The sequence below is a fragment of the Hyla sarda genome, chromosome 8 (assembly GCF_029499605.1).
Source record: "Hyla sarda isolate aHylSar1 chromosome 8, aHylSar1.hap1, whole genome shotgun sequence".
NCBI classification, from domain to species: domain Eukaryota; kingdom Metazoa; phylum Chordata; class Amphibia; order Anura; family Hylidae; genus Hyla; species Hyla sarda.
In genome coordinates, this window is record NC_079196.1 from 66,988,274 (window position 1) to 67,001,422 (window position 13,149).

The 13,149-nt window shown below is 40.6% G+C and overlaps 1 protein-coding gene across 3 annotated transcripts in view; it reads left to right on the forward strand.

Moving 5' to 3' along the window:
• ITPRID2 (ITPR interacting domain containing 2) overlaps positions 1–13,149 on the forward strand; it is a 90,586-nt gene that overhangs the window by 48,829 nt on the left and 28,608 nt on the right. For all 3 annotated transcript variants that reach the window (XM_056534701.1, XM_056534703.1, XM_056534702.1), the window contains one exon: positions 12,949–13,021. In XM_056534701.1, coding sequence (XP_056390676.1) covers positions 12,949–13,021 — 73 coding nt within the window. The remainder of the gene's footprint in view (positions 1–12,948; positions 13,022–13,149) is intronic.

Below are 13,149 nucleotides of genomic sequence, written 5' to 3' on the forward strand. Positions count from 1 at the left end.
TTTTCCCATAAAAAAAACACCATGTAAATAAATATAAACATATATGGAATCGCCGTGTGCGTAAATGTCCAAACTATAAAAATATATAATTAATTAAACCGCACAATCAATGGCGTACGCGCAAAAAAATTCCAAAGTCCAAAATAACGTATTTTTGGTCGCTTTTCTAATATCATGAAAAAGGGAATAAAAAGTCCGATCAATACAAAAATGGTACCGCTAAAAACTTCAGATCACGGCGCAAAAAATTAGCCCTCATTCCGCCCCATATGTGGAAAAATAAAGGTTATAGGGGTCAGAAGATGACAATTTTAAACGTATGCATTTTTCTGCATGTAGTTATGGTTTTTTACGGAAAAATGTACTGCGTAGAAACTGAAGCCCCCAAAAGTTAGAAAATGGCGTTTTTTTTCTTCAATTTCGTCGCACAATGATTTTTTTTTTTTTAGTTTTGCTGTAGATTTTTGGGTTAAAGGACTGATGTCACTGCAAAGTAGAATTGGTGGCGCAAAAAATAAGCCATCATATGGATTTTTATGTGCAAAATTGAAAGGGTTATGATTTTTAAAAGGTGAGGAGGAAAAAATTAGTGCAAAAACTGAAAAACCTGTGGTCCTTAAGGGGTTAAGCCTAGAGCCCACCCCAGCAGAAAAGATGCAGGGTAGCAAAAAATAGTTATTCCATTCTTTCCCTATTCGTCTGTATTCCTTCCATTTTCCATATTTACAGTTTTGGATAAGTGCCCGAGGCTGTTAAACATGCTGAGAGTTGTAGTTTCCCTTATAATGGCTAATAGTCTAGACCTTTACTTGGATATGATGTAGCACTTCCTAATAACAGGAGTAAATGCTGACTCTCTAAATTCTGCTTCTTTTCTAACCTGCTGTGATGAAATACATTCAGCTTCCATGTGAACTAAACTTGATGAAACCAATGTCTGTAAAGTTGCTTAGTTTGCACAGTGTCCCCCAGCACGTCCAGCACGTGCTTTCCGGTTCTCTACCTAGGAATGGGGAAGTCTTGATATCTCTAGAGATTTCTCTGCATACTCTTATGCTTTTATTTTTTCCTTTTCAAATGAAATACCTTGTATTTTTTATCAGATTGCCCTATAACAGTTAAATATCTAATCTCTCCTGTTAAAACTTGTTCTATAAAAAGAGCCAGGTCGTTCACACAATGCACATTTTTAATGGGATTGTCCTAGTATGACATATTACATTACTCTTGGGGTCTGCAAAATGTGGCAATATTTTAATTGGAATTAAGAAAATGCTCCTATGTTTACATATTTATGGTGCCCCCTGGTGTTTTTCTGATTCATTTCTAGAACATTCACTAATAGATCTATTACTGGTAGTCACATATGTTCAGTAGCTCAGTCAGACTCTGCAAATCCTCTTGTACTTTGATATCTGAGTGATTCTTAGTATTGTACTGGATCGGCACAGAGGATAAAATTCTGTGCACTAGACGCAGCTGCTGCTCCCCAGCCCAGGACCGTAATGTGATTTGAGAGGGGATCAAACAGATAAACCCAGCCTACAAAACCTTTTTTAACTGCTTCAGGCTGCAGTGAAAGAAAAAATACTCACCTGCCCTAATTCCTTGCTGCTGCAGTTATCCTCCCCCCCCCCCCCCTCAATGCAAGCCTATGGGAGGAGATTACGGAGGTCTCAGGGGATAGGGGATAAGATGTCTTAGGCCCGGAGTCCCCCTTTTAATACAGCTTATTTTATGTTGCATATAAGAATTGTTGCGAATATTCAAACACATGTAAATGCTTCCGGCCTCTGACGTGAGCTGGCTGCATGTTTGATCACCGCTGGCTCTTCCATGATCATGTCTGTTTGGCTCGTATGTTATGTGATTAGGATGGGGATATGAGTGGCTACCAGACAGGCTGTCCGAGTACACGTTAGTGTGTGATTATATTTTTTAGTCGTAGTGGGATTCATCCAACAGAGTTTTGTGAAGTGTGAAATTAGTTTACAAGAACCGCAGTATCCCACCCACCTTAAAGGTTACCTCTCATCAAAAAAACTTTTGATATATTATAGATTAATGTATGCAGAATAACTTTACAATTGCATTTTATTAAAAAATATGCTTCTTTCTATTTAATTTTCCACTTTGAAGAAATGACCACTAGGGGTCTCCCTACCAGTCCTGTCAGCAAGCATTTCAGACTCATGCTGGAGTCCTAAACACTACGAGCTGCCAGTCTGCTTTGTTCACAAAGGAGAACACTCAGAGCAGCCAGCCTGCTTTGTTCACAGCCTGTTTGGCTGTGAACAAAGCAGGCTGGCAGCTCTGAGTGTTTAGGACTCCAGCATGAGTCAGAAATGCTTGGTGACAGGACTGATCGGGAAAAATACAATAGAAAGAAGCATATTTTTCATTAACATGCTATTGGAAAGTTATTCAACATTCATTAATCTAAAATATATCAAAAGTTTATTTGATGAGAGGTACCCTTTAAATTCATGGTGGTCCCAGAGGCAGCGAATTAAACTGAGATGTGGACAGGAGATGCTACAGATCAACGACCTTCCCACACGTCCCACGATGCACCAGGTTTTTTGTGCTTTAGTTAAAGACTTTTTGATGTAAACTTCTTGATAAATTTCTTGTGTAATCCATACCATTATTCGTGGCATTATTAAATTTGGGGTCACTCATGTGATCTCCATAACAACAATTTAACACCACCGGGGTTAACAAGACCTCTATATAATATGTGTCCAAACTAAAACGTATCTTTATTTAGATAAATCTAATTTAGTAAATTGTGAGAAACACACATTTTAAAAACACAACCCCCTATGTGTCTCTAAGGATTATAGGATTTAGAGTAACCACTGGTAGCTTCAATATAGTGTGTGTAAATATATATATATATATATATATATATATATATATATATATATATATAATATATTAGGGGTGTGAATCGCCAAGAATTTGGCGATACGATTCGAATCGCGATACCAGTGTGGCGATTCGATATATCCCGATATATCGCGATACCGTCTAGGTGACGATGCATCACGATATATCCCGATACATCGCCCACCTGGGAGCATTCATAGATCCCAATAGACGCCGCTGTCAGCTTTGACAGCGGCGATCTAGTAGTCCGGCGCACACTTTTCTCATTTTATCCCGTCCGGGCTGCAAAATAAAAGAAAATGCACTTTCTCTTACCTGCCAACGAGCCCCCGGAGCTCCGGTACAGGTGTTCGGTCCCCGGGCTGTATTCTTCTTACTTCCTGTTAGTCCGGCACGTCACACGGAGCTTCAGCCAATCACCAGCAGAGGCGGGACATCGCTGCGGCCAGTGATAGGCTGAAGCTCCGTGTGATGTGCCGGGAACAGGAAGGAAGAAGAATACAGCCCGGGGACCGAACACCTGTACCAGAGCTCCGGGGGCTCATTGGCAGGTAAGAGAGAGTGCATTTTCTTTTATTTTGCAGCCCGGACGGTATAAAATGAGAAAAGTGTGCACCGGAGTACTCCTTTAATAGCCAGCCGCGGCGATCGCCGCATGCTGGCTATTAGCGGCGGCCCCCGGCTACTGAAATCAGCCGGGGGTCGCATAATACAGAGCGGGCACGAGTTGGAGCCCGCTCCATACACCCAGAGCGCCACCGTGTCAGATCCGGCCTGCCCGGCTCCACAAATGTGGAACTTGTATCTCCTGATGCCCAGGACATGCTGTTCCGGGCGTCAGGAGATAAAAATTCCACATCCCTAAAAGAATCGATTCAAAAATATTTTGAATCGATTCAGTATCGGCAAATGAAAAAATCGCGATTATCGCGAGAATCGATTTTTCTCTTACATCCCTAATATATATAAATATATATATATATATATATATATATATATATATATATATATATAGTGTTTTTATATATTATATTATATTGTGTTTATATATACACCATTAGAACAGGTTTTGGAGACATTTCATGCCTTCCCTATATAGTGCTCTCATATGGGTTATAGATCTTATGCCATTCGCCTGCTGTGTACTTTCAGCCTATCATTTTGTGCATTATATAGGACACTTAGGGGGTTGCACATTAAAAAGTGATACTGTAACACCCCGACATGTTTCGCCACTATGTGGCTTTATCAAGGAGGACAACTGACAGCATTGAGTGTTAGTCAAAAATGGTCCCTTTTATATGGTATGCCAATGACATCACTGCCCCACTTCCAATCAGGGATTTCCTCTCTGGCAACCAATAATTATATTGAACTTGATGTGGTCAGCACCAATCAGAGACTTTAAAACATATAGTGCTGTAAATCTACCTATCACAGTCGGCATGTGATCTCCCACACACATCATGTGACCCCAGGCATTCGGTTAGCCGATGGATGTTGGGTATTCCTTTTGTTAGTAAAATAATTATTCTAATACCTTTTATGTTTGAATTTACCTATAGTCCTCTCAGTATACAAACAGTTTAGGGCAACAAGGCAGTGCTTACAAGCAGAGGCATGCTACAGATCGAAGGTAAACATAAGTTTTTGTTTGCCTATCGCTCTCTTGATTGGTGATACTTGAGTGCTTGCTCGGCTGTACACACAGCTGAACGTTGCAGACAGAATCAAGGAACTGCGCCACCTTGCAAAGCATTCGGCCTTGGCGCATATACCCTGCCCTTTTTGTCAGCACGGCGCAACTTTGCAGAAATAAAATGCTGCTATAGAATTAAAGGAGTATTCCGGACAAAAACATCCAAAGGATAGGGAATAAGATGTCTGATCCCGGGGGGCCCGCCGCTGGGACCCTAGCGATCTCCCTGCAGCACTCGCATTCTATGCGGGAGCTACTTCTCCAGTTTCGGAAACCTCAAGGTTTCTGGGACTGGGGACGTGACGTCACGCCCCCTCTATTCAGGTCTATGGGAGGGGTCGTGACGGCCCTTTTTTATGGATAGGGGATAAAATGTTTTTTGCCCAGAATACCCATTTAAATACTATAGGATAGATGCCTGGGTTAAAGGGGGTACTCCAGTGGAAAACTTTATTTATTAATTAAATCAACTGGTGCCAGAAAGTTAAATAGATTTTTAAATTACTTCTATAAAAAAAATTAAAAAATCTTCCAGTACTTAGTAGCAGCTGTATACTACAGAGGAAATTCTTTTCTGTTTCGAGGTCCTTTCTGTCACGACCACATTGCTCTCTGCCGACACCTCTGTCCACGTCAGGAACTGTCCAGAGCAGGAAAAAATCCCCCATAGCAAACATGGGCTGCTCTGGACAGTTCCTGACATGGACAGAGGTGTCAGCAGAGAGCACTGTGGTCGTGACAGAAATGAAAACCCAAAAGAAAAGAATTTCCTCTTTAGTATACAGTCGCAAATACCGTGTTTCTCCGAAAATAAGACCGGGTCTTATATTAACTTTAGTCACGCAAAAACACACTAGGGCTTATTTTCAGGGTAGGGCTTATTTATTTACGGCACGTACATAGAACAACATACCGTACATTGCTCCCCAACATCACCCCTCCCCCCGCCCGCTTGCCGGTCTATCAGCCCAGTGCTGCACCCCACATCGGAGGACTAATCGTACCGTATGTCACCTGCTTCTCTTCCCCCGCCCCCCCCCCCCCCGCCAAATAATTATCAGCCGCTGCGCTGTACTCTGTATTCCTGTGCCCGGGCTGCAAATATTGACAAACAAACTTTAACTTACCTTCGTCCTCCGTTCCCCTGTTGAAAAGGAACCGGCCTCATGGTCCCTCCGCTGTTCTTGCTGCTTCCTGGTGTTGGGTCATCTCCGAGCCTTCAGCCTATCACCGGCCGCAGTGAAGTCCCACCTCTGCCAATGATAGGCTGAGCCCACTGAAATGTAAGAAGCCGGACAGCTTCTTTAGCAACGGAGGACAAAGGTAAGTTAAAGTTTGTTTTTTAATATTTGCAGCCCGGGCATTGCTTAGGTCTTATTTTTTGGGGTAGGGTGTAGTTTCAGGGAAACAGGGTACTGAAGGATTAAGATTTTTTAATAGAAGTAATTTACAAATCTGTTTTAACTTTCTGGCATCAGTTGATTTAAAAAATAATAATAATAATAATAATTTTCCTCCGGAGCACCCCTTTAAGGGGGTAAAGAGTTGTAGCTTGGTATTTTTGATGGTTAACATCTCCCATTCTATATGTCAATGTTTCCCAACTGGGGGGCCTCCAGCTGTTGCAAAGCTACAACTCCCAGCATGCTGGGACAGCCGTTGACTGTCCGGGCATGCTGGGAGTTGTAGCTTTGCAACAGCAGGAGGCACACCGGTTTGGAAACACTGCTATTAGAGATGAGCCAACTTACAGTAAATTCGATTCGTCACGAACTTCTCGGCTCGGCAGTTGACTTTTCCTGCATAAATTAGTTCAGCTTTCAGGTGCTCCCGTGGGCTGGAAAAGGTGGATACAGTCCTAGGAGACTCTTTCCTAGGAATGTATCCACCTTTTCCAGCCCACCGGAGCACCGGAAAGCTGAACTAATTTATGCAGGAAAAGTCAGCAACCGCCGAGCCGAGAAGTTCGTGACGAATTGAATTTACTGTAAGTTCGCTCATCTCGAACGGCTATATGTAATAAAATGGACAACCCCATAGGGATTATAGACACCTGCACTACTGTAAAATGTTCCTGTCCAATCCAGGATTGTTGGCAGAAGGCAGCTGCAGTGTAAATGACACTACTATATTTCTCCTTGGGTTGAAGAGACTGTTTTATGTTTTGTTTTATTATTTGTTGTTGATCATTTTTCGTGCACTATTATGGAAAGCTATATAGTGTTGTCATTAATAGACTCCGAACATTACAAGGCGCTTGCTGACAGGAAACAGAAGTTTAGGTTGGTAGGCGACTTTTTAAACAAAGGAAACCTTCTCCCTTATTCTGTGTTTTTAATTTTTCCAGAAACTGTAAATGTCACTTGTTTTTTTCGTATGGGTTTGGTCACTCGGTGCCATGTGCCGCATTAGATAAGCAAGCATTTCCTTTTTAATATACCACTAAGAAATGTTGAAAACTTATCGATGTCATTAACTACACCAAGCACAATGAGTTCTACCAAGAATCATGTCCAAGTTTAGTGTTTTTTATTCCAAGAAAAAAAAATGAAATGTTTAGTAACCTGAATACTGTTCCTTCTCCGCTTCCCCTTCTGTCTGCAGTTTGCACATTGTGATCTTTGTAATCGGTGTAATACCCAGAACTGATGGGTTACTCTGAATAAAATACCCTTCTCTTCTTGGTAACTCCAGACCCTAGAAGTGGATTAATCTGCCCTGTGTTTGCTGTACATGGGTGTCACTTCTGATTAAAGGGGTACTCCACAGGAAAAAAAAAAAAATAATATATATATATATATATATATATATATATATATATATATATATATATATATATTATATAAATATATATATTTTTTTCTTTATCAACTGGTGCTAGAAAGTTCAACAGAATTGTAAATTACTTCTATTAAAAATTCTTAATCCTTCCAGTCCTTATCAGCTGCTGTATGCTCCACAGGAGTTTCCTTTCTGTCTGACCACTGTGTTCTCTGCTGACACCTCTGTCAATTTTAGAAACTGTCCGGAGCAGAAGAGGTTTGCTATGGGGATTTTCTCCTACTCTGGACAGTTCCTAAAATGGACAGAGGTGTCAGCAGAGAGCACTGTGGTCAGACAGAAAGGAAATTAAAAAGAGAAAAGAACTTCCTGTGGAGCATATAGCAGCTAATTACTGGAAGGATTAAAGGATTAAGGTTTTTTTTTTTAATAGAAGCAATTTACAAATCTATTTAACTTTCTGGCACCAATTGATGAGTTTTATTTTTTATTTTTTTGATTTCCAGTGGAGTACCCCTTTTTAATATTGGCACCTACAAATTTATTTTGGTTTATTACAGTCAAAGAGCTTACAGCTACCATTTAGCAGCTCAATGGAGAATGGTTAAAGGGACAGCAATTCCTTCTATATCCCAAGGAATAATGGGTTAAACCACCTACTGTGTCTCCTTCTGTTAAAACATTTATCCAGTAACATACAGGGCTTCTTACTTCCCACTGTAGGACTAGTGAGATCCTATAGGCATCCATGAGGTTGCATTGGTTAGAGGATGTCTACCTTATTATCCAGTATATACCAATATACGGTACTATATAGATCAGTGTTTCCCAACCAGTATGCCTCCAGCTATTGCAAAACTACAACTCCCAGCATGCTGGGAGTTGTAGTTTTGCAATAGCTGGAGGCACACTGGTTGGGAAACACTCATATAGATAATGTATTGTGACTTTAACAATGTATCTCCAATTAAACAGAAGACAAACTTTTCTTTTTTTCTTTTCAATCCTGCTCCTACTAAAGTTGTTTCCACATGGTGTTAAGGATATACATTGGCATATATATTATGATTATTATTTTTAAAGGGGTATTCCAGGAAAAAAACTTATAGATATATATATATATAATATATATCTATATCTATATCTATATCTCATCTGGCTCCAGAAAGTGAAACAGATTTGTAAATTACTTCTATTAAAAAAAAACTTAATCCATTCAGTACTTATGAGCTGCTGAAGTTGAGTTGTTGTTTTCTGTCTAAGTGCTCTCTGACACCTGTCTCAGTAACTATCCAGAGTAGAAGAAAAATCCCCATAGCAAATCTCTTCTACTCTGTGAAGTTCCCGAGACAGACAGAGGTGTCAGCAGAGAGCACTGTTGTCATACAGAGAAGAACAACTCAACTTCAGCAGCTGATAAGTATTGGAAGGATTAAGATTTTTTTTTTTTTAATAGAAGTAATTTACAAATCTGTTTAACTTTCTGAAGCCAGTTGATATATATCAAAAAAGATTCCTGCAATACCACTTTACGTTTTTGTTTTCAGTCGTGCAGTGAGTCTAGGAGCCCAACCAATCAAAACCTTTGAAATATTTGTGTAATGTCATTCATTTTGTTCTTAATTTATTCATTTTTAAGTACCAGGGATGATTAATTATCATTCAAGGAAAGCAGTAGGGGTATGAGGACTGTAGTCCTTAGGAACCTGTTTATTTCTTTCCTCTATCAAAGCAATGGAAAAGATCTCGCTGATACAAAATTATCCAAAAAGTTTGGCGTCGGCAGGAAATATCTTGGCATATTGCCTACAAAACGTCTAAGACTTGCCCAAAAGTCTTCTTTAACAAGACCAGTTCTTAAATGTTTTCCCTTCTTCCTAAAATCTGTCTTCCCTATTTTTTGCATGTGGTCACAGCTGAAAGTCCCCCTGCTGTTCTGCATGTACAAGTGTTTATTATGATGCATTAACATGTGAGAGTTCTCTTTTAGTTTGCATAGTGGCATCTACATAGATGGTAGATAAGTCATTGACTTCTATTTTATGCCAGGGCTGTAAACCTTTTTTCTATTTAAAACTTTATCATTTGGGATTTTTTTAATAGAACGGCTTCTCTACCCATGTTCTAAAGAAAGCCTTTACATTTTCAGGTTAACACTGCTATCTTGTGGTTGTCCTGTGGAAATTCCCTTTATTCTCTTTTGGCTATGTGAGCATTGAGTGAATAGATTTTCTGCTTTACTTAGTAGTGCATGTATATAAAATAATTACGTATTAAATAATTATATATTAAAAAAATATAAATAAATTAAATAAATATATTGGTGTGTGTGTGTATGTGTGTATATATAGATAGATAGATAGATAGATAGATTAGATATATAGATAGATATATAGAGATATATAGAGATATATAGAGATAGATAGATATAGATAGATATATATATAGATAGAGATAGAGAGATAGAGATATATAGAGAGAGAGAGAGAGAGACACACACACACGTGTGTGTATGTGTATATATGTATACTACGGTGTTCGGTCCGGTCAGGAAACCGCGTACGGGTCAAAACTGATCCAACTGGAGTCACCGTTTGACTCCGGTCGGCTTATTAAAGTAAATGGAGTAATGGGCTGATCCGGCTGGGGTACGGGAGTGCCCGGTTTTCTCCTCCCCCAGCCGTATGTAAAAAACAAAATGTGAATGCAGCCTAAGAAGCATTTTTTTAACTTTATTATTGTAAATGATATCATGTTTAGGTATATGTTCAGCTAAAATGTTATTACAGAATTGCACAAACAGCAGTTTTTAGTACACTGCCAGGTAAGCTGCAGAAACATCCCTAGTATCTACCATACATCCAACGGCTGTCCGGGCATGCTGGGAGTTGTAGTTTTGCAACATCTGAAGGTCCGCAGGTTGAAGACCACTATTGGGTTCAAAATCTTTAATTTTTTAAATTTTGCACCTAAAAATAGGGTGTATCTTATACGCTGGTGCGTCCTATAGGGCAAAAAATACGGTACCTGTACTCTTCTGCTAACAATAGAGATGGTTGGTGAATTGCTGGAAATGAATTTCCCTTTTCAAAGATATTTGTGTGCAGCAAACAAATGGCACCAAAGGAAAGTGCCTTGTGACAAGAGCAATAGCACTTTCCTACAAGTGAGACGTGTGCAATTTTCTATTCATATCAAGGCTATGACAGCCATGGTTAACCCCTTAAGGACTCAGCCCGTTTTGGCCTTAAGGGTCTCAGACAATTTTATTTTTACGTTTTCATTTTTTCCTCCTCGCCTTCAAAAAAATCATAACTCTTTTATATTTTCATCCACAGACTAGTATGAGTGATTGTTTTTTGCATGACCAGTTGTTCGTTGTAATGCCATCACTCAATTTACCAAAAAATGTATGGCGCAACCAAAAAAAATACTATTTGTGTGGGTAAATTTAAAAGAAAACAGCAATTTTGCTAATTTTGGAAGGTTTTCGTTTTCACACTGTACAATTTACAGCAAAAATGACGTGCTCTTCATTCTTTGAGTCAATGCGTTTAAAATGATGATCTTCTCCTCCTTTACCGTGTTGATTCCCTTTATGTATTTAAGACTAGGGATCGACCGATATCGTTTTTTTAGGGCCGATACGATAATCGGTGGAGGTTAGGGCCGATAGCCGATAACTTATACCAGAATATCGGTATAAGTTATCGGCTATTTATCCCCCCTCGACACTGCTGCAGATCATTGATTTAAAGTGGGCGCTTTAAATCAATGCACTGCAGTGGCTTTTGCAGGGCCATAGGCCGCCGCCGCCACCACCCGCTTCTCCCCTTTCCTGTCGGGGGGGTCCGGGCCATCCTTCCTTCCTGTAGTGTCCGGCGGCATTCCGGGTGGAGGGTGAACCGGTCCGGGCTGTCCTTCTTCTCCGGGGGTCATCTTCTCCACTCCGGGCAGGCTCCGGCCTAGTACGCTGCTTAGACGCCGCTGCGCAGTGACACCCGTGCGCAGCGACGCACCTGACGTCACGGTGTAGCGGCGTCTATGCAGCTTACTAGGCCGGAGCCTGTCCGGAGTGGAGAAGATGACCCCCGGAGAAGGACAGCCCGGACCGGTTCACCCTCCACCCGGAATGCCGCCGGACACTACAGGAAGGAAGGATGGATGGCCCGGACCACCCCATTACGGGTAAGTTTAATTTTTTTTTTTTTTAATTGACTCGGAGGGTGGGGGAGGGTCCCGACCGGTATAGCGGTATGGGCAAAAATCCATACCGGTATACCACCCAGCACTATGGTGGGGGGTGGGTCGGGGGGGGGGGGTGCGGTCGCGGTGCGGGAGGCGGGGCATTATCGGTTTATCGCCAAGGTAATTGCCGATACCGATAATGCCCAAAATCGTGATTATTGGCCGATAATATCGGCCATACCGATAATCGGTCGATCCCTATTTAAGACTCTATCATATCCCCTCTGTCTCGTCTTTCTTCCAAGCTATACATGTTAAGGTCCTTTAACCTTTCCTGGTCCACCAGGGGTTTCAGAAATGCCAGAACCTCCTGTGGAGATTAAATATTGATTGTGATGGCCAAATCTAACCTCTAGAGCAGTGATCTCAAAACTGTGGCCCTCCAGGTGTTGTAGTCTTTCGACATCTGGAGGACCACACTTCGGAGAGCCACTGCATAACAATAAGGACCCAGAAGACCTGACTCTTTTGGAGCTGGACATCTACTACCTCATACATCCATCCCATCAACAGGACCCATTATAATGAGATATTAAATGTGGTTTACTTTACCTGTCAGTAGTTTTAATCATATGGCTTATTGGTGTATGTCATTGCCATTGGTTAAGTTCATTTTCCTTACTGTTATGTGATTTCTATATTTACTTTCTGTATACCTGAGTAAACCTGGCTTATCTGTGTGCGGCACATTTTTCCATGTGTGCCTTGTGTAAAGTTCTCATGACTGGCTTAGCTGCTTCTTAAAGAGCTATAACATGTTAAGACTTTTGTACTGTTTATGCAGCTTCTGAGATGTCCCATTTTTGATGTTCACCTTGCTTTGATGTCAAGTGGATTCAGCCATTGAGATATAGATTAAGATTTCCGAAGTGCAATTATTTAAACACTACACGGGGCAGACTGGAAGCTTTTACTGCCCACAATGGATGTTTGCTGCCCAGATCTATTACAGCTGCCAAATGATTGTAAGACCTCTGTTTGCAGTACAGGAAACTAGTGCGTGATTCATATTTTCAGTAAATGCTTTTTACAATGGGATTTCTTTGTTTAAAACATGTCACAAGGTACTTCCTCTGTGCTTTGGAAAGTATTGTGCAGCATTTGTTTTTCGTTTTTTTTCATATTCATAGTAACACATTTGTCTCATATGTAGGTTGCTCAAAGTTTTGAGGTTTTATTTCAAGGAAGACATTCTCTTTTTGCAGATCCCTGATACTTTTTATCTTTGACAGCCACATTTTTGAGCATCTTAAAATAGACTAGTGCGCCTCCAGAACATTATCCTGTATGAACACGAGTATCGCTTCTAACAATTATATTCTTTTCAGTTGCAGAGTGCAGAGGAGGAACCACACCAAGTTCCACCCATATGTCATCTGGTGTTGGACAGATTAGGCAAAGGTAAGAGGTTAATGTTTCTACTTTTATAAAGGTAATGCTTGTGGTGTTTTTTCTTTTTTTTTTTCTGCCGAACACAAGTAAAGTATAAAGTACATTATTTTGCATCGGGGGCACAGTACTTAAATGTG